Source organism: Anoplolepis gracilipes, chromosome 13 (genome assembly GCF_047496725.1).
Source record: "Anoplolepis gracilipes chromosome 13, ASM4749672v1, whole genome shotgun sequence".
Taxonomy (NCBI): domain Eukaryota; kingdom Metazoa; phylum Arthropoda; class Insecta; order Hymenoptera; family Formicidae; genus Anoplolepis; species Anoplolepis gracilipes.
In genome coordinates, this window is record NC_132982.1 from 2,969,958 (window position 1) to 2,997,147 (window position 27,190).

Consider the following 27,190-nt stretch of genomic DNA (forward strand, 5'->3'; position numbering starts at 1 on the left):
TAACAGGGGCACGACAATTAAATCAAGTCTCAAGCTATATTCATTCGCGAAAGCAATTGGTAATACCAACCTGACGTATCCCTCCGGCACAGGTTCGTCCTTGAGCATACGCATCGAATGATGAAGTCTTTGCTTCTTGGCTTCGGCCGAATTGACGTCTGGCGGTGAGAGAGATCTTTTGTTCAGATTAAGATTGGCTGCCAGCGAAGCCAGCGGATTCTCGTCTCTCGTGGGTGGAAGAAAGTTTGCCGGCGGTAAGCCGGGCGCAAACATCAGTCCGGGCCCGCCCGCGTACATCCCACCATGCTGCAGAAACGGCGGTAAAGCCTGATTCATCAGGGCGATCTGTTGGTTCATGGCAGCCATCACGGCTGGGCTGGGAAAGTGAAAACCGTGGGTAAGATCGAGCTCGAAGCTCGTCGGCACCGTGGGCTGTTGCACGTTGGCAGGTTGAATCGGCGCTTGTGGCAATTGACCGTTCTCGTGGCTATCCACCGTGGAATTGTTGCCCTCGTCCCTGCTGATAATCTCAGACGGTTCCCGCTTGACGCTCGGGACATTTTGCACACCTATATCAGTACTGCATCTCGGTTTCTCCAGCTTGATATCCTTCGATTGGGACTGTTGATTAAGAGTCTGCTGCATCTGCCGTTGCATTTGACTCTGAAAGTTTTGAATGTTCTGAGCCATCTGAGCGTTCGGCGACATAAAGTCATGCTTCTGCGACAGCTGCGCCATGTAATCGTGTTGCAGCTGATTAGGCGACGGGCTAACCATATCGTGTTGCTGCTGGCTGAGAATCGCGCCGGTCGAATGCTTCGCTATATGCGCGACCAAGCGATCCAACTCGGAGAAGGCCTGATTGCACGCGTTGCAGTGATAATGATTCTTGCGCTTCAGTTTGCAGAACGGTCTGCTGCAGCTCTGTTCCGGTCCGTAGAGGGTGTGCGGCGAGGTGGAGCTCATAGACGGCATGACTGGCGGTTCTACAACGTTTTAAGATTCATTTGAGTGAAATCGAATCAGATCCTTGCGAGCGTGAAATATAGCAGCAATAAGGAGAAAAACTAATTTACTGATTTACGAGAACACTCTCACAAAAAGCACAAAAACTTGATACAAAAGAGAGACGAACCTTGGTGCACGGAAGTTCGCATGGATAGCACGACGCCCGGAAGTGCGGGTTCGCTCGGCGGTCCGCTGACCGGATAATAGGTGCCAGCCGCCCTCACCACTAGCAACAATCAACCAAACAACCAACACTTCAAATATTACCGCCCGCAACATACACAACCACCGTGTTTGTAGAATATATATATATATATATATATATATATATATACATGGAGAGAAAATGAAATGATAAAACAAACAATGGGAGAGTAGCGAAGAGTGTTCTACTTCAACAACAAATGCAAAATGTGTGACGACGTGTAAATTGTTGTGCGCGATTACGTGCAGAAGAGCATGCATATGTACTGAAAGTTAGCAGAAAGTTCTCCGTGTCGTGTTGTTTCCTCGAAAAAAATCACTACCAAACAAAAGTTGTTTATAGATGATTAACATGGAAATGGGTATCTGTTTTTTTTTGTGATTTTTCTTTTCCTACTTACCGGTAGTTTTGCCACTATCGGGACTCGCAAGTTCAGATTCTTTATCCTCGATTATTGATCTGCTCTCCGGATCGCTCGTCATCAAGCTTTCATCGGGTTTCTCGATCAGCTCGGCAGGATTCTTCACCTGGATCCTGGGTTTCGTTTCCTGCATCAACGACTGAGATTGTGTTTGACATTCCTGATTGTTCAATTCCTGGCCGCACGATTCGGCGTGATTCGAGTGTTGCTTCTCGTGTAACGCCATCGTCGAGTATCTGACGAACGAATATCCGCAATTCGGTCTGGTACAATGAAAGTGCCGATTAACTCGATTACTGTGACAGCCAGCCAGTCGACAATCAACCATCTTATCGTAGAAAGCGAAGCCCGGCGGTATGTCGACGTTGTCGTGAAAGTCTTTGCTGTGCATAAGCAATTGATCCGGCCGATCGGTAAAGAAATGGCATCGCGGTTGCGAGCAATGATGATGCCTGATCGATCTAAGAACGCAGGATGCGTCCGGGCATCCTTCCGGATTGTAGGTAGCGAATCCTTCGGGCTCGCCCAGGCTGTTCGAAGGCGACACACTACCCTCTCGATCCTCCAGCAACGGATTGGACGCTAAATTACAAGTTTGCGGTTTAGGCAGCTTGAAACTCGTAAAGATGGCCTGCGGCGAATCGTGCGTGTGGCTGGTGGGATCACCGCCCGACCAGATTTCGATCACCCGATTTTTCGGCGGTCTCCCGCGCTTCCGCCTAAACATCGCGTCAATGTTGGTCAGATGCGTCAACGTGACGTCGGGCGAGAGGGCGTGCGAGGAACAGGAGAGGTTCAATTGTCGACTGTACTCGTGGATTTTATAATGCTGCAATCTGCGGAACGGTTTGTCGGTGGAGAGTATCACCTCCCGGCAATTTTCCCAATTGCAATGATAATGCTTCTCCTTGTCGGCGTACGGACAATTGTCGTCGCAGCCGCCTTCCTCGAAGAAGGCGTCCGTTATACGTTCCTGCGTCTCGTGTTCCTTCAGATGCTCCCTCACCTCGCGGGGGTCCTTCAGGGTGGCCCCGCAGCGGTCTAATCCGCAATGATGATGCTCTCTGCTAGCGTTACAGGCGCATTCCGCGGTAGCCGGTATCAGATAAGCCAATTCGGTAGCGGTGAGTTGATGAGATTGTTGATGTTGATGTTGTTGTTGGTGCTGCTCGAGATTGACGGAACTTGCGCTAGCCGTGATGACAGTCGTAGGAGCGGTGAGATCCATAGCGAGGTCACTCGCGCTTTGGAAAGAATCGTCCAAGGAATAGTACGACGGGGAACCTCTGTCCTCGTTGGAGCTCTCGCCGTTCAGACTCAACGACAAGCTTTGAGCGCTCAGCTCGTCCGGCGCCCATGATCCCGGTGGACGAACACCACCCACGGCGCTGACTTGCTTGTACTTCCGATAAGCCAGTTCCGACTCGTGACGCTCGTGTTTCCGCTTGTGCGAGAACAGCTGACCGGAGGAGTGCAGGACGTAACTGCAGTGCGGCCGTATGCAGTGAATGTGATTGCAAACCCGGGAGAATCGACACTGTTCGAAGGGACAGGCCTCCGATTTCATAAACTTCTTGAAACCGTCGCGCGACAATTGCTCATCCTTGATGTGGTAAGACTTGTGCTTATCTAAAAAAATAATAATAAAAATGGCAATCAATATAACGAGATATATTGAATAAAAATTGATCGTAACGTATATAAAAATCATTCTTCATTTGATTAACGATAGCTTCTGCCTAGAAGATCCGCATTAATTATGCAAATCATTAATTCTTACCTATATCGGCCTTATTTTTGAACGTGTACCGACATCCCGGCCGCCGACAGTGAAAGTGCGTGGTCCGTTGACCGGTGAACTGACAGTACTCGGTCGCGCAATTCTCGGTGGCACGAAATCGCTGGAAGCCCTCCTGTATGATGGCCGAATCCTTGCGATGATAATTCGCGTGCATCTGCACGTCCGACGTCGATATGTAAACCTTGTCGCAATTCTCGTGGATGCAGTGATAATGGGTTTGCTTCCTATTGTGCGGACAGGCCCGGCCGGGATGCTTCTCCGAGCAATCGTCCGTCGGCGAGTATCTCATGAAGCCGTGCTGCAGGGACTCGTCCCTCTTCTTGTGCCACTTGAAGTGCCTAATCATCTCCTCTTTCTTCACGAATACCCTGCCGCTGCAGTCCAGACAATGAAAGTGCTCCCTGCAACCCAGTTCCTTGCAATACGTACTGCCGCATTCCTGACCGGATACGTATCTCTTCACGTATCGAGAGTAATCGATGATCGGCTGAGAGACCGACGTCTTGGAGCCGCTCATCATAGAATCCGCTACCGGAGACATACTCTGCCTCAGCAAAGCTGTAACAAAACAAAAAGAAATTTTTATTTGTCAAATTAAATCTCAATCTACTTATGAAACAATATATATGGTATTTTATACTATATTATAAAGCCGTTAAAAAGAAAAGAAAATTAATTAATTAAAAACAGATTGCAGAATTTTCTACTTTATTTAATTTATGATAAATAAATCAATAATAAGAACCAAATTTGATATTAAGAGCAATTTGATAACGTTCTTAAAAACAAAGTGACAATATATTTCGAGTTACAGATGATTTAAGAATTATTTTAGAAAAAAACAATCTTCAAGAACCGAATCTTTATATTCAGTTTTTTATTTTCATATGTTTAGTGGTCGTCCAGTGACAATTTATTATGTTAGGTACAAGTTGACAGTTTTGAATTAGTTTTATATTTCGACCGGCAATTTTGAACCTAATCGTATGTTGTATGCATTAATATAATAATGTTAGATATTGCGCTGAAAAGAAGGTCAGAAGAATCTGATCGAAACGTTCGCTCGATTATCCCTTTGTCGCTTTTATATTTTTTCTTTCATCGCGTTTTGATTTTGAATTATATTGTCACTTTGTTTTTAAGAATGTTATCAAATTACTCTCAATGCCAAATTTTCTTCTTATTATTTGTATATTAATTAGAGCTCTTAACCCTTTGAATCACGAATTTTTCTAACTGTCAGTATTTTATAAAATTTAGTGTATAAGGGTTTTTGGGCTCGCTGATTACGAAATTTTACTTCCAATTTTGGAAACTAAATTTTTTTTCCTTTAGATTCAGATTCTGCGATCTAAAAAAACCTTCAGAAAAAAAATTTAAAAAAGAATACGACTGTTACTTTTAATTTAGAACAGAAAATATTGTTTTTTATATATTTTTTATCAAAAAAAGGAGGATTTAACAAAAAACAACACGGTAGAAAATTCTAAAAAAATTCTGAAAAATACTTTAGAGTGTCCTAAGATTATAAAAAAATTGCCGTATTTATTGTCATAATAGATTAGTAGAAAATGCATTTTTCGTAAAAAAAGTACTAATTTTGACTGTTTGTTTATATACGATATTTTTGCAATTAACAATTAATGACTGTTTATATTTTTTTACACTTATTGATATTCTAGAGACTTTGTAGAAACAAAAAATCTGGTATTTGTTGATAAAAAAGTAGTTGAAACAATAAAAAAACTAAAAAAATACGAAAAAAAGGTGGGTCTCTGGGTGAGCCACTGTGACTCAAAGGGTTAAATGCTATTTATTTAAATAAATAAATGTATAATAAACAAATATAAAAATAAATAATTGACATAGTTTTAACTTGACAGACACATATTCGTGAAATGTGTTAAAAAAGTGTAATCTTGCATTTCAAATTCAAAGCTTGATAAATCTCAATGGGAGAGTACCAGAGTAGACCGCTGGTAAAAGGACACGACTGGCCAGAGACAGTCGATCGTTGGTACGTTATTCTTCGCTGGTACACGTCTCTTCACAGGCAAACCGTTTCGCTTTACCGACCGCGTGAATTCCGAATCCTTCTCCATTCTCGATATAATAAACCTCTGGTTCGCATTCGCATCCACCAGAGGAGAGACACGCGCGGAATGACTTCTGATACACATATCGAGAGAGTTATGAACGCACCGTTCGTCGACCTACGGTCGCACTCTCCCGCGCGCGACCGAAAACTGGTTGTCCAAGTTGCCGTGCCCCGCGAGATAAAAGAGAGGGCGAATGAAGGAAAGGAAAAAAAAAATGAAGAAGGAAGAGGGGGAGAGGAAAGAATGGTCGGCGTAAAAAAAAAAAAAAAAAAAAAAAAACGAAAAAAAAACTATCGGACCGATCGCAATACGCGTATGCAAAAAAAGCGCGGCGTGGCCGCGGGCGAGGCGAGGACGCGTGAGCATTTACCTCGAGACGTGGCTCGTTCGTTCATAGCTCTCCTAAAAGGCCTGAAACGGCACGCAAGAAAATATTGAGCGCGAGACGCAATTCGGTTGACCAATCCTCGCTCGCGATAATTATCTCCCGAGGAGATGTAACGCGCGCACGAGAGAGAGAGAGAGAGAGAGAGAGAAAAAAAGGGAAAGAGAGACGAAAATAAACTGCCGTTCCCCCCTTTTTGTTTTTTTTTTTTTTTTGTTGTTGCCTAAACGAATGATTTTACAGTTAAAGCTGTCTCCGGCCTATTTGCATTTCTCTCATTTGTCAGGATAATAATTTTATTATTCCGTTTCTTGAATTCTGCGATGTTTCTATTGATAATATTTGAAAATTAAATAACGCAAAATATAATATTAATTAAATAGATTTCAGTAGATGAAGAAGTTGTAGAGACCGGTCAAATATTGTGTATAAAGTATCGAAAACATTAAATAGCACGAAATATAATAAATGTATAAAGCAGGTAATGGTACCCTAATTTTAGATATCGACAAACGATAGAGTTGTGGAGATCGAATATTGGTCTGTCTAGCACATGTTGTATCTCCTAATGCCGATTTCAGTGATCCACCGAGGTCTATCTATCTTTGCATTTGAAATGCAACTTTTATACATTTTGTTAATTTATCAAGTATTGCAGAACCGATTACGGAACGTTAATAAATCACATTGACTTGGGGTCCCGAGTGTTCTAATCCCACAGGCATTTATCACGGCGTTCGGTGCACTCTCTACTCAGGACGAGGTCGATTCTCAGAAATGTCTACGTGCGCGCGTTCAGGAACGAGTTTAAAAATTGTCGAATATTTCTCGTGAAGGTTCGCGGGGGGATTCCCCGCCCCCCTCCCCCCGCCTCCCCCCGCTCTTCGCAGTGGTATATGTGCCGTCAGGAGCGGAGGAAACGCGCGTACATTGGCCGCCCGTGCGCGTTTCTGCGAGAGCGTATGCGCGCACAAAAAAGAGAAAGGGTTTTGGTCCCGGAGAGAGAGAGAGAGAGAAAAGAAAGAGACGGACGAAGGTTACGAGAGGGAAAAAGTCGGCGAGGGAAGAATTCGGCGAACATTATTCTTCTGCCGCGGTATCTCTGGTAATAGATGGACCTCGGGGGCCTTGGCATTATTTTTACCGAGAGTTGCCATATATTTTAATCGTGCCGATCGTACTCCGACGAATTTAATAATAATAAAACGCTCGTGTCACCGGATATGCTCCCGGTTGCGCGCCGTTGCATAACAGAGTCGGCGTTACTGCGGCGATTAATTTATCCTTTGGCAGTGTAATTACGCAACGCAGCTGCGTGCCGTTCGTTAGAGGCACCTTTGGCTTTCGCGCCGCGAGAAATTATTGTTTGCACAAATTCATAATCCGCAGACTGTGCCGTTGCCGGGTCGTGTTTGCCGGGTCGGAGCTTCAGTATACGTAATCGAGAAGTGCTCCTCTCCTCGGGCCAAGGTCCACGTAATGCGTCGTAATATCGTATTTATTGGAGATAAATATTAAACAGCGAGAGAGAGAGAGAGAGAGAGAGAGAGAGAGAGAGAGAGAGAGAGAGAGCGTCGACGTGAATTAATTATGCGCACAAAGAGGAAACGTGATGCGAAAATCGCGATGACATGAAATATCTTTAGGGTGCCTTAAAAAACAAAACAGAAAAACCGATCGATACTCAGAGTCTCGATGCAAAAGAATTGACATTATCGTACAAATTGAAGCATCAATTAATTTTAATATGTTATTTAACATTTTAATATATATAGTATATAGCGATTCCACTAGCCTGTCACAAAAAATGTGTAGAAAAAAATACCACCCACGCGGCAGTTATCGATAGTACCAAATGGAGAATAATATAACAGGGTGACGCGTGACAAGGCTTAAAGAGCAAATCTTAAAAAATATGTGAAACTCCGGGGACGACACGTAGCCGAGATCTCTCTCTCTCTCTCCCTCCCTCCTGGCATCCCAGCTTTGAGAGTTCAAACCCTATCACGTATGTAGTTCTTAAAGCTGCTCGCGGAGGGAGTGGGGTGCGAATCGCGGGGAGATGGAAGCCGGGACGACAATCCGAGAGAGGGGAATTTAAAATTTTCAAAAAGACCCGAACCTGAAAAGAGACCCCGTATTTCAGGGTCGCCGGGGCTCTCCTTTTTTTATCATTTAATCCGTGAGCCGAGCGAATAACCCTTTATACGAGCCACAGCCGAAAAACGGCTGCTGCCTCCATCGCGCGCTCACGTGTACCAGTCCCTCTCTCTCTCTCTCTCTCTCTCTCTCTCTCTCTCTCTCTCTCTCTCTCTCTCTTGACGTATGTACTTACACGTGTGCGCTTACACGCACACGCGTGCGCGGAGGGGTTAACGTAACCTACGAAACTGCGTGTTTGGATAATGCGTGGAGTGCCCGCTGCGTTCGCTGATTCGTCATCTTAGCCGCGGCGACCCCCATTCAACGCTTTTTCTTCTCGAGAGGTTCTAAATACGAGCGGAAAAAAAAAAAAAGAAATACAGGCACACGAGGTACTACGGCCGTGCCCCGTCTCCGTCGCACTTTTCTCCTTCTTTCTCCCCCCCCCTTCCCCCCGAATCGGGCTCGCTCGCAGCAACCCTTTCTCGATGGTCCTCGTAGCGACATTGTTTCCGGAAAAATGGCTTCGCGAATATAGTACCGTCGACCAGATGTCATTTAATAAGTCGGAATCTACTCGATATTCGGAGCACTTTTTTCAACACATGGCGAGCGAACCTAAAAGCTTCCTCATCTTTATTTTATTCCCAGTACGCGATAATTAATAAGGAAATATGCATTTAAAATTACAGCCACCAAAAAAAGAAAATACATCGTATCTGCTTAATATCTATGCTGAAAACAAGTTTTGACATACAATTCAAATAATAATAAGTAACTACCAAACGGTATCGATCATTTTTACGAATAAAAGTCAACTGTCGTGAATGATGGATGTCTAGTGCGTTCGTCCGAATGTGTGCTAGGAGTATATCGGCGTCAGCGGGGACTCGTACAAAGGGAGAGTACGGGAAACATGTGGGAGACGTGGGGAAGGACGAGGGTAGAAGAAGGGAAGAGAAAAGGAGAAAGTGAATGGAAAGAGATAGGAAGAGAGCGGCCGACACTAAACTATTCTAAGATCCGCAAGAGTGTCGCGAACTTATTGTCTCTCAGCGAACGCGCGCGACGGTGTTATTTCTGTCAAAATTGCGTTATGGTCGCTATTCTCCTCGTCCCACCCTCCCTACCATTCGTTTAGCATTTTTTTAATCTGCATCAACTATATCCGTCCTTATCTGTGGCCCCCTCGATTGCATCTCCGACGCTTTTTTTCTTCTTCCTGCGTTTATCAGAGTTTCATTGAAGATTGAAATGATATACGATTAGAATAATTATATAATAAAGATGACGAATGCACGCTGTAATTTCATAAAAAAAAAAAGAAGACCGGCTTTTTTCAACATTTCTTTTATTGAATGACTAAGAAATAGTTTACTCTCACTGTAAAAAATGCAGAGATGTGCATATTTGAAATAGATGCATTTAAAATGGAAAAATAAAATGCCTATTTTGTATTTTGCATTTAAAATATTCAAGTTTGCAAAAATTATTTTCCATTCAGAGTTTTTATTACTCATTTTTTATTTCAAGTGCATTTTTCTTGCAAACTCAAAAATTAATCGAGATATCAAAAATGATTTCTAAATATCAATAAATCCAGATATTTATGCAAGACTGCACACTTGTTTATTGTAAAATAAATTAAATGTTTAATAATTCAGTAATTAATTAATTAGATGTATAATTAACTCATTACCATTATTCGTGTAAAAATGGATAGTATAATCTAATCCATTACATAAATAGTAAGAAAAATAAATAACAAGAAAAAAATAAGATATTTAAATATACTAATATTAAAAAAAAAAAAACATTTTTATTTGAAAAACAATTTAAAAAATTGCCTATTTCCTTTATTTTAAATGTATGTCTAACAATGCAACCTATTTTCTATGTTACATTTTTGCAAATAAAAATATTCCAACTATTCTACATTTTCTATTTCAAATGGGTTTAAATATCCATTTTGCACATCTCTGAAAAAAATGACTGAAAATTCAGACAAGTGTCTAAAACTCTCTTACGCGCTGCGTGAATTTTCAGCAAAATGAAGATAGATTGACTTTCAGATTTGAAAATTCAGACAAAAATGTGTCTAAATTTTCAGGCAATTTCTTACAGTGTTGCGAGTTTTTTAGGTGACAGGATTCAAAAGCTTTGAGAATTTTTTTCGTATGTTAGTGCTGTATGTAAATCATCATCACAAAGATTATAATCGGTCTATTAGCCTCTGACGTGACAGAGTTTAATTCAAAATACATTTCTGGAATAATTGGCGCCACAAGAGAGATTGCCGTCGTCCGTTTAGCACCTTCTTCGTTGGCGTGATGTCGTCGCGTTTCTTCCTCAGAGGTCTACTCCTCTTATTGTACGACGCGTGGAATCATTCGGGACGAGAATAAACGTCGTTATGGCCGTTCTCCCATTCGTGGTGAACGGGTTCATTATAATTAGTGCGCCCTCTTTACCTACCGGGGGAGGAAGAAAGGACAGAACTCGTCGCCGGTTCTTCCGAATCGTTCTGCTTCTACCTCCCGGCCGACATATTTGCACAAAATAATCTTCCAAGCGCAATTGACTTGTCTCATCTTCCTCTCGCGAGATAAACATCGTCGTCATCATCTTTCTCACATACATTTTTTCCATTCAACTATTATTTAAATTAATTCTACGATAGACAGAAAAATAGAGTTTAAGTGACATAATGCAAACTCTTGGGAATATTTGATAATAGATTTCTAATAGATTCCTTCTTTCATGCAATCAACGTCAGCGCACTTGGCTTACGCAACTCGGCGATCTCAACGTAACGGCTTTAAGAAACGAGCACATACATGTGTGTCTTTCCTGTCGAGCGTTAAACAGATGCTTGCAGATGCATATGTGCATTGAAACGTGATGATACCATCTCGGGGGAGAGGGGGGGGGGACGGGGCGGGGATTTGCAAGCGACAATTTTACGATTGACTTGGACGACGCAATTATTCTTCTTGATGATAGCATTATTTCGAAATCGGAGAGGAACGTACAAGAAGATCATCTCGTGCGTAGATTTCTCGATCTAGAGGCTTTCGTGTCGCAAAACTGGTACCTCTGGCATTAAAACACCAATTGAGACACGCATCGGCCTTGCTCTCCTCTTCTTCATCTTGCTGTTTTTTGCTTCAGCGAGAGCACGTTTGTTAATAACGCGGCACCGGTATCGCTTTACCATAGTAAATGAACGAAAGGGGGGAGAGGAGGGAAAAAAAGGGGGGGGTTTACGAGTCTCTCTCTCTCTCTCTCTTTCTTTAATCCGGCTCGCCCTCGTCCCGCCGGACGCCATCGCGTATAGATTTTTTCGGGGCACTATTACACGCGTACTACTTAATACACCCTCTTACTCTCCCCTTTCTCCTTGGCCCCCTCCTCGTGCAACCCCTTCCTTTTTAGAACGCCGCGGACCCTCTGCGCCCTTACTTATGACGGGCGTGTTAAATTTAACAAGGGGACGTAGCCGTGCAAAATATTTCGGGCACAAAGTTTTAAACGCGAGAGCGAGGGTTTCAATAAAATTCTTTCTCCACGTAAAATACAATATAATATGAGATATATAATTATTTTGAAACGAATTTCTTTGAGCCGAGTCCGCTTGTACGGAATTTTTCTCTTCGTGTGACGTTTCGATTCTGCGGTCGCGCGTACCAAGTTATTTTGACACCCACAATGTGGGGTTGATAAAAACGAAAATTGGAATTTTTTTATACAAACGCTCTTTTGTCCTTCGTTATCAGAAATAAAGATGCGATTGGAATTAGGTACCGCGTGCACTCGGACATTTAATATCCCGTCTCTCTTCGCATGCGGAGTTGCCATCTCTCCCTCCCAACCCCTGGTTTTTACACTAAACGCACTTACTTACGTGGAACGCGCAAAGTTTTTACGAGGGGAAAACGTCATGTATGTGTGTAACATTAGGCCCGATATATAAGCGCTCGCGCAATCTATCCCCCTCGCACGCACGCACGCACGCACGCACGCACGCGCACAATTTCTCTTTCCATGGCCCCTTCCTTCCCCCCCCCCCCCCGCCCTAGAAAATAAACAGAATCGAACCCTTTCTACAAATTCAAATAGCCGGAAGGGGGAGATGGGGGAGGGGGAGAAACGCGCCGGTTCGTTCCTCGCGATCTTCGTTCTCGCTCCTCTTTGTTCGACTTTCGAAAAACTTTTTCGACGAGCCCTACAAAACACAACTCGCCACGGATCGGCGATCCGCTGTCAAAACAAGAAATTCGATTCCCGTGATCGAGAGAGAAAGAGTCTCTCCCTCGCTCGCGCGATAGATCTTCATTCAGCGATTTTTCCGGCGCAAGAAGGGGGAGGGAAGGGGGTGGTGATGGTGGAGTGGCGATGAGGAGATAAAGGGGCTCTTTATTCGGGGAAATCTGTCGATATATATATATATATATATATAGTAGCGGTTGTGATGAAATATCGGGAACCGATTACCCTTATTCGCGGTTAAATAAGATCAAAGGGAAGCGATTTGTCGCACAGTTATACCTATATGTCGACAAACGTAAACGTCACCGAAAACTGAATTATGACGTGTAATGTCGAAATTAACCCTTTGAGTCACAGCGGGTTACCCAGAGACCCACCTTTTTTTTCATAGTTTTTTTATCGTTTCAATTACTTTTTTATCAACAAATGCCGGATTTTTTGTTTCTACAGAGTCTCCAGAATATCTATAAGTGTAAAAAAAATATAAACAGTCATTAATTGTTAATTGCAAAAATACCATATATAAACAAACAGTCAAAATTAGTAATTTTTTTTACGAAAAAATGCATTTTCTACTAATCTATTATGACAATAAATGCGGCATTTTTTTTTATAATCTTAGTACACTCTAAAGTATTTTTCAGAATTTTTTTAGAATTTTCCACCGTGTTGTTTTTGTCAAATCCTCATTCTTTTGATAAAAACTAAATCAAAAGCAATATTTTCTGTTCTAAATTAAAAGTAACAGTCGTATTCTTTTTTAAATGTTTTCTCTGAAGGTTTTTTTAGATCGCAGAATCTGAATCTAAAAGAAAAAAAAAACTTAATTTCCAAAATTTAATATAGGAATCGAATATGGCGGAAGTAAAATTTCGTAATCAGCGACCCCAAAAACCCTTACATAGCAAATTTTATAAAATACTGACAATTAGAAAAATTCGTGACTCAAAGGGTTAAGCTGGCGTTATCTTATCGCGACAATCGTACAAATTACCGCTTTTTTGCGGCGACATTTTTATTTACGACACCGTCACGGATTAATAAAATTCACAAGCTGGGACTATGTTAATGATCAATGTAATGTTGTGCCTTATATTTGTCACGCCTGTTGGTCGTGCATACTATAATCTTCCAGTACCGCTCTGCGTAAGACCAGATTAGCGTTAATCGTTTCGTGTGTGTTAGCTTTCTAAGAGAATTAAGTCCTCCTTTCACTCGCGTTCGTTCGTTCGTTCGCTCGCGAGCAAAACGCGGTTGGCAAAACCACCGCGTTCATCCGTCTTCATCTGTCTCGAATTTGAAGTGCTCGACGATGCAGTTGTGCGTGCGATCGGCTGCATTAACGTCAACAACGACGTCCATCACCGGGTAGCGGCAACCGGTGGTCGGTTATCTGTCCGCGTTAATAACAGTCCGCCAATAAACAATTCCATTTCCGCGCGGGGGAAAATTATGAGCGAAGGGGAGAGAGTTCTCTCAGTTTCATATTTCTCTCGCGGGGTGGTTTTTTTGTTGTTCCTCCCGGGTTCGCGCCATGAGAAAAGCGTACAGAGCTCGTTGCACAGGCAGCTCGTTAACGGAAATTTACGACAAACTGGCGCAACGAGTTCGCTCTTGTGCGTTGTCATGGCGTACAGAGTACCAAAGCATCCTTGACGCCTCCGAGTCTAGTCGATTTTTCTCTTATCCGCGAGGGTACGGAGGGCATTTCAAAGTCTTACAAAGTATTCCGTGATTTACGGGATCGCGTATATCAATAACTTTGAATATACTCGGCGGCGCGGTTGTACGACTGTTAGCTTAACAAGGCGGTTAGACGAGTGTATGTAACGAGCACATGGACTACTATTAAGCGCGCCGCTATTTTGCGTCAACGTCTGGGATCCGCTTGCGCGAACAATTGCGAGAGAGATTCTCCTCTCGCGTTTTATTTTCTCGCCAAACGTCGATTGCCATTCGACGAGCGCAATCTCGCTCGCGGCTCTTTATGCATCAGCTCCATTTTCATCGGCATTAACCGCAAATGTGTGTCAATCAGAAATTTGAAGATGTGTTTTGCAAAAGTAAAGTATCTGATTTAATTATCAATGTCTCAAAAATTTTATCATACACGGTCATTTATAATTATTTATTTATTTATTTATTTAATCCATTTTTAAGGAGAAAGAAACCCTCTAGTAGTACAATTAATATAAATTAGTTGATAATTAACAGAAAGTTAGAACTTGTAAAATTACTTAGCTTAAATATGATAAAGTCTAATTTAACAATATAAATGTCTCAAAAATTTTATCTTACAGTTGATTAAAATTATTTATTTATTTAATGCATTTTTAAGGAGAAAGAAACTCTCTAATATGGACTGTTAATAAGAATAAATATCAAAATTTATATAAATTAGTTGATAATTAACGAAAAGTTAAAACTTATAAAATTACAGCTTAAATATGATAAAGTCTAATTTAACAATAAATATCTCAAAACATTTATCATATAGTCAATAAAAATTATTTATTTATTTAATGCATTTTTAATAAAGAGAAAGGTAATTAAAAAAAGTTACAACTTAGTGAAATTACAGCTTAAATATGATAATAGCATTCATATGGAAGAAAGTAATTTTAACTGAATCATCTTCTTTATATTAACTTTCTAATAACTCGTGCAAACTTAAATGTTCCAAAAGCACGGGTCTTCGATCCACGCTTCGGTTCGTCGATCGGCTATTTTTCAACACCAACATTGGCAGGCCGCACGATTTCGAAAGACCGAGGGTCGTCCGCGACGGCAGGGTAATTAAATTTAGAATATTTTTTAAATTTCTCCGATTCCGCTCGCATGATTTGGCACGAGTCGCACTATCGTCTCCGCCTCGTTGCGTGAACAGGCAAAGAAAGAGAAAAGAAAAACAAGCAGGAACGGTTTTCCTACGAGCTTCTTGCATTAGAAAATTCGCAAACAGGGCCGTATCGATAATTTTATCGATATGTGTAATTTCAAGACTCCTGTCAATCAAAATTATACACGACATGCATATCAAAACGCACATATATATATATATATATATATATATATATATATATATATATATATATTCTCTTTATTAAAAATGATGAAAGGGTAATAGATATATATTTAATAAATCTTTAATATAAAAATTTTCTCTGTAAATATCACAAAACGTTGAATGTAAATTTATTACAATTAATAAATTTTATTAAATATTGGCGGAATATATGTCGAGAGATTTATTGGTTTGCATATCGATCACAACGAACGTGATGAATGTGCGTGACCGGTAATCCGTGTGAAAAACTCATCTCCTCTGCCCAACCCCTTTCACACACGGCCCTGACCCTCTGGGCCCCCCTGGTCCAGACTTTAATGCGGCCTAGAGCTAAAACAATCGGCGACTTCGTGGTCTTGGTCTCGACCCTCTCTCTCTTTCCCTCTGCCTCTTTCTCTCCCTAGGTCGTTTCCACCGGGTTGGTACTCGCACACATGGACGCCGTCGACTCTCCTTTTTCTTGCTTTTCGCATCAAGCGCGAAATAACAGACGGACGAACGGTGGGACGCCGTCAGAGAAGGAAGAGAGTCGAAGAGCTAACTCGAATTACTAAAACGCCGAAGAGGCAACGAGCTCTCCGAGCGCGGGTTACGACGGAGAGAGCGAGAGTCGGCGAGTCGAGGGGGAGGAGAAAAGGTCTATTTATTAACGACGCGCCCGCGACCCGGGGGAGAGAGTCTGCGGTTTTCTCCGTTCTCGGGGAAAAGCGGACCGGAGAATTCGCAGAAGAATAAGAGAAGCAGCAGAAAACAAGCGTTAAAGGAACCATTCGCCTGAATTGTTTCGCGCAATTTATATAAATATATGAAGACAATCCGACGTCTAATGGAATTATCCCCCGCCCTCATTACATAGGTATATTTTTAAATGTTCCAATAAAAATATATCGGCGAAGAAGCAAGTCTTCGTCCAAGTGTACCAAGTGGCTCGTAAGTCTTTCTCGATATTTATTTTGACTATGATAGGAGCCAAGACTTTTTGACAACCACGTGAGACACGCGGCGGCGACGAGAAACGCGACAGAGAGAATGCAGAATGCGGTGGAAACGCGAAACGGTCCTTACGAAGAAGAAGAGAAGAGTCTTCGCTTCTTCTTCTTCTCCCCCCCCCCTCCCCCTCCCCCTCCTCCCTGCTGGACGAACGAGGCGCGCGTTCCTTTCAATCCCTTTTTCGTCTCCTCGTCTTCTTTCGCGTTGCGCGCCCCTCCCCCCTCCCCGCGACCCCCCTTTCGCCCGCGACGGCGAGGCGCTTCGTTTCGTGATTATATTCTCGAAATAGTCAACCGGATGCCGGCCGACGATGCACCCGCGGATATTCCGTATATTTCGGGAGACCCTTTTTTCGAGAGCGCATTAGTAAGACGCGAGAGAGGAATGGTGGATGATCTGAAAAGCCTGCGAGAAGCGATCTTGAAGGATTCGGATCGGATAAGAGTCGGCTTGTGCTTGAGAAAAACGGCCAAGAGGGGGCAAGAAAAAGATATAAAAAGGTAGAAAGGAATATATAAGGTTGAAATTTTTTAGTTTGAATTTAAATAGAACAATGGAAGCAAGAGGCATCTATACTTGAAGAGGCGCAAAATACGAAGCCGACAATCGAGTAGAAAAAAGACTCGGTCTGGTTGACCGCGAGTATACATATATATATATATATATATATATGTACAGGAGGGTGCTGACGAGCTGCCGTCGTCTCGCTCGCGGACGAGAGTGATTGATCAACGATCGGACCCGAGGGACACACCGTGTAATTTTCTCGGCGCGAGTCCACTTTCCAACTCGTCGGCGATGATTAAGAGTCATCCGTGTGTCGGCGATGTCTTCATTTCGCGGCGAACGACGCACGATGAAGGGCTTCGACGCGGGTCTATCGATGACGTTTAACTGGGGTTAGCATTAAACGTAACGGAAAGATATCTCTCGTGGATATGATTTGATTTACATTACTTTAAAAACTTTTACGAAACAGTTTACATTATATATTGTTGCGCGATGGGCGGGCTTGTATCGTTTCGATTCTAATTTTATGCGGATAATTCGATATAGCCGCTTCGATATGAGATACGCGTTCTTGGCGACCGAAAAATCGCGAAACGACGGCCAAGAAAAAACGAGGACGCGGCAGCAGGACGGAGGAGAGTATCGGGGGAGACTATCGTCTGATCGAGCAACGATGGATTCCTGAGTTTCGAGGACGGCATGCGATTGCCAATAGTTGTTTCCCGATACAAATCGATCGGGGCCAATCGAGCGCGGCCAACATCGCGGCATTCGTTTCGTCCGTTTCGCAATTCCCTTTTTGAACCGGCCATTTTTATCGCCGATCATACTCCTTTTACTCCCGCGGAATTGCATGCACCAAAGTATACATACGATATAGAAATAATTACATAATAGAAATAAAAATACACGAGGCAGTAAATATATTGACTCTGGCTCTCTTAACCCTTTGAGTCACAACGGGTCACCCAGAGACCCACCTTTTTTTTCGTAGTTTTTTTATTGCTTCAACTACTTTTTTATCAACAAATGCCGGATTTTTTGTTTCTACAAAGTCTCCAGAATATCTATAAAAAAATATAAACAGTCATTAATTGTTAATTGCAAAAATACCATATATAAACAAACAGTCAAAATTAGTACTTCTTTTACGAAAAAATGCATTTTCTACTAATCTATTGTGACAATAAATACGGCAATTTTTTTATAATCTTAGTACACTCTAAAGTATTTTTCAGAATTTTTTTAGACTTTTCCACCGTGTTGTTTTTGTTAAATCCTCCTTTTTTTTGATAAAAAATATATAAAAAACAATATTTTCTGTTCTAAATTAAAAGTAACAGTCGTATTCTTTTTTAAATTTTTTCTCTCAAGGTTTCTTTAGATCGCAGAATTTGAATCTAAAGGAAAAGAAAATTTAATTTCCAAAATTTAATATAGGGATCCAATATGGCGGAAGTAAAATTTCGTAATCAGCGACCCCAAAAACCCTTATATAGCAAATTTTATAAAATACTGACAATTAGAAAAATTCGTGACTCAAAGGGTTCGAATCGAAATAAGAAGAATGTGAAGCAGAAACAAACAAGAAAGGAACGAGCAAAAAGAAGACGTATAATTATATTAGGCGCAGGAAAAAAAAAAAAGAGAGATAATAAATTACATTAATTAAGCAGCCCGTTATAATTAATGCCAAGTTAAGTCGTAGCGAGCGGGATTGGGGAAAATTTGCATAAAAACTTTCGGCGTATTTTCTATAATGAGGTAAATGACACGTTTTGTGCGTAAAAGGTGATGAGCGGGATCTTTACCGTGGACCCAATCGGGTCCCCGCGATCATCCTCCTCGCACAAAAAACGAGCGTAAACGAGCGGAGATTCGAGAGAATCCTCCCGGGGGCCTCAGATCCTCGCTCTATTAATTAAGCTCGCGGCACAGCCTCTCTGCCGCCCCTCCCCCCTTCCCCTGCTCTACGTTAATTTACTCCGCGGGTGTATTTTATTTTTCGCAAGGGTCCTAAGCGCGCTGCTCCCTCTTCCCTCCTCCCCCGCCCCCCGCCGGCCCCTGTCTCCACCTCGTCCCCCCTGGGGTCCCGCTCTATTAATTAGTCGGGGCCCTTTTTTCCCGCGCGCGCGCTAAGTTTGCAAGATCCGTCGAATCTCGAACGAAAGGGAAGAAGAGAGAGAGGGGGAGAGAGAGAGAGAGAGAGAGAGAGAGAGAGAGAGAGAGAGAGAGAGAGAGAGAGAGAGAGAGACTGGAATTCCAAGATCGGCAAAAAGGAGATGGCAGATATTAATACTTCTCTTGGTCGAGTGGATTGGCTGGAATATTTCGCGTGATACTGGCCTAAAGCTTGTTAGCGAAAGGTATGGATACGAAAAGTGTCGCATTAATCGCGCGATCACATGCAGTTTTATTCATTTTACACAGAGTTTCGGGAAATTATCTAATTTTATAAAAAAAAAGTTTCTATCCAAATTCAATTAAAAAAACTTTTTCTCGGTGTCTACTATAAAATCAAACATGTTCCATTATTTATATACTTGGCTTTAATTTCATTTAATCGTGACCTTCCGTTAATTATCTTTTCCGACCGATTATTCAACTCTGATGTCTATTCTCGTAAACAATCTATATACTGGAGGATTTCTTTGTTTCAAATATATATTATATAAATAAATAAATTATTTATTTCTCTGAAAACATTTTGATGACTACCTTGCGTGCGTTTTAATTATAATACCCAATATTAACATTAATTATGTGAGAAGATGATCGGGTGCTTTGATTCTATTGTAATTTTCGATTATCTCACTAATTCGATATTTCATGACGTCACATCCTTTTTACGTGATGCGGAGAATATGCATGACAATGAGTTTGCGGAAAAATGTCTTTCTTCTGCGACTCGATAGCATCGAGATCGCGTAAACCGCAAAAGATAGACGGAAGAAAGGTGGAGTCGGTGGACTCGGTAGGGCCGAAGGGACGAGGGAAGGGCAGAGCGAAAAATGAGGGACGACATTCCGTCTGTGCATCGATGCGGATTTCGGTGACCGATCCCCCTTTTAATGCGACGATCGCGATTCCGCGGGTAAGGGTAAGAAATTAATAAAAAGTTGAGGAACGATAAATTAGGCCGGCGACGCGAGAGGATGTCGGGAGATGAAACGGAAGGGAGAGAGAGAGAGCGAGAAGGGCACGAGGGGTCTCGCCGACCCTGAGGGGGGGAGCACGGGCACCCCCTCCGGGGCCCCTCTGGGCGCAGGCGCGATAATAAATTTCAAATATAAATAATAAAATTTCGTGTCCGCCGCGTCTCGAAGGCGCTGCGGGTTTTTACGAGGTAGGAGACGACGGCGGGGACGGCGATGACGGGCCGTTTCGCGAGAACCCCTGAGAACGCGAGTGGACCACGAATTATGGCGAGCATTGTTCGCGTCCCCGTCGACGAAATTGGCCATTGTCTGCACAGGTCTAGGTGCAACCGCTCTCGATCGTTATGCCACGACGGCTGGGATTGTCGTGTCGCGTACTTTTATCGTCGCGTTTATCGAAAAATCTCACGTCGCGAGAGAGCGATATAAACATCGCTATCATTTATGGACGCGAGGAGAAAAACTGCTCTATACGAACGATAAAATTCGATATGTGGGATTTCGATGAAAGGAAGAGAGGGGAAAAAAAAAAAAAAAAAAACAAAGCGCTGAGATAATTTACCTGTCAAATATTTACTTGGCGATTAATTTAATAATAAAGTTTCAACCCCTTTCCGTAGAGCGTGGCGGACGGCGCGTGTAAATTCGTTTAAAAAAGTTTCGAATGAACCGTGAAATTCGCTTTCCTCCCCCCTCCCTCCTCCCGTCCCCCCCCCCGTCCCCCCCGTCGCTTTCTTTCTTTCGCGCATATCGCTTTTTAATGGTATTTCTTCAAGGCTAACGGTTGCTCGCTCGATGAGAAACGAACACGGCAACAAAACGGCGATCGTCCGTCATCGCAATCGCCGTCGTTCAATTTCGGATAATGAAATCCAATTCCGAGAGTTTAAACACAAACGAGAATCAGCTCGTAAAAATTGGCAGAATTATATATGCAAGTAAATTATTCTCTTTTTCTTCGTAGAAACGATTACTCAAACGAAACTTTTTTTCAAGATTATATATATGTTCGAGCGAACATTTAATTATTTTACATATATCTTTGCATTTTATTCTTTAGAAATAAACGTATATAGAAAAAAATATGAATAATAACTGTATATTATTTTCGTACCTTTTTCAATATAATTTCAAAGAAGCTATTCATTTGGCAGAAGATAATTTCGCAAGAAATTTATGCCACTTCTTAATTTAATAATTTAATATTCTTAATACGTAGCCGTATATGGCTATACCGGGAATGATTCAGCAATCTTGTGAATATTGATGTGCTACCATAATAGCCCAATACGTCTCTCACAAGATCAGATTATTGCTTTCCAAAAAGCACGTACCAAGGCAGCCAAAAGATTCTTTAATTTCTTGCGGTCGCGCATTACGAACGGAAACTAAAGGTCGCCGAGGTCTGAGCCCCCCGGTACCTGAATCGTATGTGGATCCTGTGTGCAGGTAATATAGAGGGGGGAGGGGGAGGGACGAGAGTGCAGAGAGAAAGAGAAGCACCAGGAGACCCTGGAGGGCACTAAATGCAACGAGCGGTGCGCCAGTTTATTTATCGCAGCTCCCGTTTATGCTTTATTTGTTATCTGCTTGCGAGAAACTGGCAACCTGCGTAGAAAAGCACATCTACATTATCCGTCTGCCAGTTCTCGCGACTTCATGTTAATTAGTCTGCTTCGTTTAATTAGAGACATGTTGGTACAATCATTTAATCACAACTTCCACGCTTGATGCGCTTTTAAATAAAATTATTGTGTGACTTATTCGGGACAGGATGAGTGTGTATTAAAAATACACCCGATAAATGGGATGAATGTAAATGTCGACATTGAGTTTTTCGTACTATTACTGTCAGTCTTAAAAATTATACGCCACGACTAATTAAGCATATTCCTTTACAAACTGACAGATGCGGTCATTAAGGGAATCGAGGATGTCGATATTACTCGTAATCGTAGCGCGATAGCGAGGCTTAATTAAATTGTACTCGCACAAAATTGATGGGTACAGATATCAACGAGACCATTAAGCTACTTCGTAAACGTATGTCGAACAGGTGCAGACTGATGGCGCATGTAAGATGGTGATAATTGTTAGAGTCGTAAATTGTTATAATTAGTATAAAAGTAGAATTCGCAGAGTCCAAGACGGAAAGAAAGAGAGAGAGAGAGATAGATAAGTTGCTTCGCACATTTCATCAAGATAGATCGAGATGGCCGAGCACGAACCGCTCTCGTTCTTCTTTTTTCTTTTTTTCTCTCTCCGACAACGTACCTCGCTTATCATCGAATTTACGTTCAGCGATAAAACGGTAGCGCAATCCAGGTCTTAGGTTTATTTCCGAGTTTAACGAGTCTACGAAAATGCACGCAGCATAGTCTATGCCCGAGAATATTAATGTCAAAATAACGAAGTAGCACCGTCTCCAGAAAATTTATCCACCAGTTTGCGGGCAAGTTTTATTAAAGATAAATAAGCCCGATAAAGCTTACAGCTAAGTAAGATAAAATTTATCCCCGTAACTGGAGACTACGCGAATATACGTACTAAGTCTAATATTTGTTCGAGTGGTATCGATTTCAAAGTGAAAATGAAAGCGGGAATTATTTATCTGCCTAGAGTCCACAGAAGACCGGGGAGTTAGCCAGCAGGTCTCTGATGGAACAGCGATGATTCTGAAAAGTCTTCATGCCTAGTAATCGAGTTTGCCGAGGCTTAATGGGCCCTAATCGTCAATTTCGCGCAAGCACGTCGTATACGTTTACGTTACGTACATGGCTGCTGGGACCATCATCTTCCTTCACGATATAATGAAGGCACCTCCTCGGCAAAGACACAAGGTGCTGGTCGCGGCCGATGTCAAACGCGGAGAATTAAAAGAACGGCGAGGGAGAGCACCGAGGGGGCCGAGGGTGGGGAGGGGGGGAGAGGGGGCGACGAGAAGCGCATCTTCGGCGAGGGGAGAGGGGGAGGGGGGGGAGAGGAAGAGGAGAGTCGAAGACACTGCGAGAAAGAGAGAATAATGCGTTAAAGCAGCAACCAGCAACTACTCTAATTGGCCACTTTGTCCATTTATTCGATTTATTTAAATTATGGGACAATTGACAGTAGGCATTCTATTTTTTAAATCTCCCCGGCCAACCGGCTGATTGGGCGAGATTGGCGTGAGACACTGGCCCCACAGATTCCCCAGTTGTGGGCTTAATCAGCTTTGATTGCTAGCATCTCTCTCTCTCTCTATCTCTCTTTATCGTTCCCTCTCTCTCTTTCTCTCTCTCTCTCTCTCTCTCTCTATGTCTCTTTCTCTTTCGCGATTTCTTTCTCTTTCTCTTTCCACGTACGCATACATCTCTATGCCTCCGTCCTCTTCTCCGCGTTTTTTCTCTTTCATACCCTTCGCCTCCTTCATCTCGCGTGGCCTCTCTTTCTTCCGATACCCCCGCGTTATACATCGTCGCGAAACGTACAACGTATGTACATTTTATTTTATTCCATTTCGTTGCGGATCCCACCACGCGTTTAATATCCTCCGGCCGAGAGGACGTTGATTGGCCGATACGAAATTACGAGAATATGTCACTGGACCAGAAAATCCAACGGAGGCCGCCCACTCTCTCTCTCTCTCTCTCTCTCTCTCTCTCTCTCTCTCTCTCTCTTTCTCTACTCGATGTTTCTCTTCCTCCCCCTCCGCACTTTCAGCGCGCGCTCACTTCTCATCATCGTCGTGATTTCCGTCGCGGAATCTTTTCACAGTTTCGATGGACGGGAATTGCGCGACAAACTGTCGATTGCCGAGTCATCGCCGCGATGTTTTCGAAGAAAATGATAATTCGCGTGTCAATACGTGAAATGACAGTGCGGAGAAACGATTGATCTTAATGATGCCTATTTACGGAGAAACATCGGCATGTTTACGTAATACAGAGCTATGACCGCATGCGGCGAGTGATATTTCTACGCAGTCACGCACGCACACATTTCAAACAATTAAAAATAATATATATATATATATATATATATATATTTTTTTTTTGATAGTTTGGTTTGTATATAAATAAAATATTATTTGCGAAAAATACCCTGTGGTATTATTTTTAAAGAGAATTAACATGCAAATAAATTATTTTATTTCATTAACCATAAATGGGAAAAAAGAAGAACGTACGTGCGTACGTATGTGTGTAGATATTTTTTATCTTGTATCTGTAACACAATATTGCCCCATGGCTGTCTATCTATCAGCTGTCTGAATTCTCGGTATCTTTTCATTATAGTCGAGATTAATTGAAGAGCACCGTGATTAATAAAATCAAAGCCTACCATACAGAGCTCTTTTTTATCCTTTTAATTAAGTCAATATTTACGTTGCATACACATGTGGTATATACCATAGGATTTAGAATACGCATTCCTCAAACGATATGGATAGGAAACAGGGGATTGATAAATCCCGAGTTTCTTTTATCAATGCAACCGAAGCAACCCCCCCGTCCCTCCCTCGTGCCCCTCGTGGGAGCCGTTGGCACTCATCCCATTTCCTTGATAATTCCCATAATGCTGTGGGCGGATATTCCAATAAAGGGGGAACAGCCCTCGGGCACAAAACACTGAAAGCGGCGAACGGCCGCGATTCGTCAGGTTACGCCACGATTCACGAGTTCGCGAGGATCGAGGCAAATAAAGGCTGTAGGGAGAGAGCTCTCAGCTGGCTTACGTATAGCTTTAGATTTGTCACGTGGCACGCAGGAATGCGCGATAATTACTCAAAGTTGCGGGTCCACTGTGTCGGATGCACGCAATTTCTCCAGCATATTCCACGGCGATTTTGTTGATTCTCGTCGGAAAATTCGCTGCTTTAAAGAAGAGAAGGAAATAAATTCGCGAAAGGAAATATTTCATTTAGTAGAAAGTAAACAGATAAAATAGAACTTGATTTTATATATATATATATATATATATATATATATATATAGCGTTAACCCTTTGAGTCACGAATTTTTCTAATTGTCAGTATTTTATAAAATTTGGTATATAAGGGTTTTTGGGGTCGCTGATTACGCAATTTTACTTTCGCCATATTCGATCCCTATATTAAATTTTGGAAATTAAATTTTTTTTCCTTTAGATTCAAATTCTGCGATCTAAAAAAACCTTGAGAGAAAAAATTTAAAAAAGAATACGACTGTTACTTTTAATTTAGAACAGAAAATATTGTTTTTTCATATATTTTTTATCAAAAAAAGAAGGATTTAACAAAAACAACACGGTGGAAAATTCTAAAAAAATTCTGAAAAATACTTTAGAGTGTACTAAGATTATAAAAAAATTGCCGCATTTATTGTCACAATAGATTAGTAGAAAATGCATTTTTTCGTAAAAGAAGTACTAATTTTGACTGTTTGTTTATGTATGGTATTTTTGCGATTAACAATTAATGACTGTTTATATTTTTTTTGACACTTATTGATGTTCTAGAGACTCTGTAGAAACAAAAAATCTGGTATTTGTTGATAAAAAAAGTAGTTGAAACAATAAAAAAACTACGAAAAAAAAAGGTGGATCTCTGTGTGACCCGGTGTAACTCAAAGGGTTAAAAGAGAGTAAGAGTATCTCTCTATCTCTTTTTCTTTCTATTAAAGTGGTATATTTTACTATTAATTTGGACCGGCCATTGTATATAAAACAGACGTGGTGATTTTTAATTTTACAGACGATTGAATGTTAAATACATTCGCGTCGCACGGACTTTTGGCGCGAACGCGAACGCATACCGATTATATTTCTAGCCCGCTGACGTTAAAGGTCAGGCGTCGCTGTCGCTGTCGCTGTATCAGAGATCGACAACATTGTTCTAATCATAGATTCGCTCAAGAGCGATTACAAGAGCGTCGATTACAAATCACCTAAGGTCTAACCGGATCAACGAGCGACGAGGCGTCGATCGACGATCTCGCGTCCCGCCAGCGAACGAACGAGCGATCGGTCTCTCTTTCCGCTTCGTTCTCTTTCTCTCTCTCTCTCTCTCTCTTTTGTTTTTCACCTTCCTTTTGTTCGGCGCGAGCAGGGTCATCGAACGCGAGCAGTCTCGATTGGAATCTAATTACGATCCCGATAATTCCGTCGACGAGGAGGAAATAGTAACTCACCGGAAACCTTCGGGTCAGCTGCCTCCACCTTCATCGCCGTCAGGCTCGCTATTGTCGGCGGTACCTAAAAGAAATACATTACGATGTACAATGCACCGGCGTGCTCAGGGCCGTACGCGAGCGAGAGAGTGGGGTGGGGGAGGGCGCGCGCGCGAGGCGCAGGGGGAAGAACGAAGGGGGCGGGAAGGGGGGAGGGGGAGCCCCTCGTCGCCCACGCGGCAGACGCGAGATGTTTCCGTAAAACCTATCGTGCAAAAGACCCGGCCATTCCGCGAACTAATCGCGTTATTGCCTTAGGCTCCCGCTCATAACATGCTTTCGCCGCTTAATACCCTTCGTTAACCCCTACTGCTACCGAGTAATGAAATTATCCCCGGGGGCACACACACATACACACACACACACACATCTCTTCCACGGCATTTCAATTTTCGCGCAACAACTGACTTTTATATTCGCGTCGCGGGTATGTATTTTTGTCATCTTCGCACATTTATACACGAGAGTGTATAATTTTCATTTAGAAGCTCGAAGCCAAAATTAAAATCGGAAGACCTAAAGAGGAAGGCCGGGATGCCGCCCGGGGAGACGGGGACGTGACGCCTATAGGAACGTCACTTTCGTCCCGGAAGCCCCATCGTGGTACAAATTATTCCAATGCTGTACGATTTCCGAAGCCGTAGCTGAGTTTCGAGCCACACATCTTTGAATTTATCAACCGGTTACTGTATTACTTTATTTTAACGTCATCCATTCCCCTCTTCTCCATCTCTCTCTCTCTCACTCTCTCTCTCACTCTATTTCGATCTAATTTTTTTCCTCCGTCTCGATTATTCCCGACTGGAATTAAAATTTTTTATGGTATATCAAATAGAACTCAATCTATTGTTGAAACTCGAAGAAAGTCTATCTCGACGCGCAAATATATCGTGAAAAAGTTTCGAATTACTTTATACGCGCATATAAATATCGCATAAACATATTCTATT

At 42.2% G+C, this 27,190-nt stretch overlaps 1 protein-coding gene across 5 annotated transcripts in view; it reads right to left on the minus strand.

Annotated features, from left to right (window-relative positions):
• LOC140672659 (zinc finger protein castor homolog 1) overlaps positions 1 to 27,190 on the minus strand; it is a 144,803-nt gene that overhangs the window by 5,742 nt on the left and 111,871 nt on the right. For 4 of the 5 annotated variants that reach the window (XM_072904991.1, XM_072904988.1, XM_072904989.1 and 1 more), the window contains exons 6-10: positions 26,202 to 26,265; positions 3,415 to 3,993; positions 1,614 to 3,263; positions 1,136 to 1,234; positions 71 to 986 (exon numbers count right to left, since the gene is read on the minus strand). In XM_072904991.1, the coding sequence (XP_072761092.1) occupies positions 71 to 986; positions 1,136 to 1,234; positions 1,614 to 3,263; positions 3,415 to 3,993; positions 26,202 to 26,265 (3,308 nt within the window). The remainder of the gene's footprint in view (positions 1 to 70; positions 987 to 1,135; positions 1,235 to 1,613; positions 3,264 to 3,414; positions 3,994 to 26,201; positions 26,266 to 27,190) is intronic. The other variant, XM_072904992.1, reaches the window with a different exon arrangement.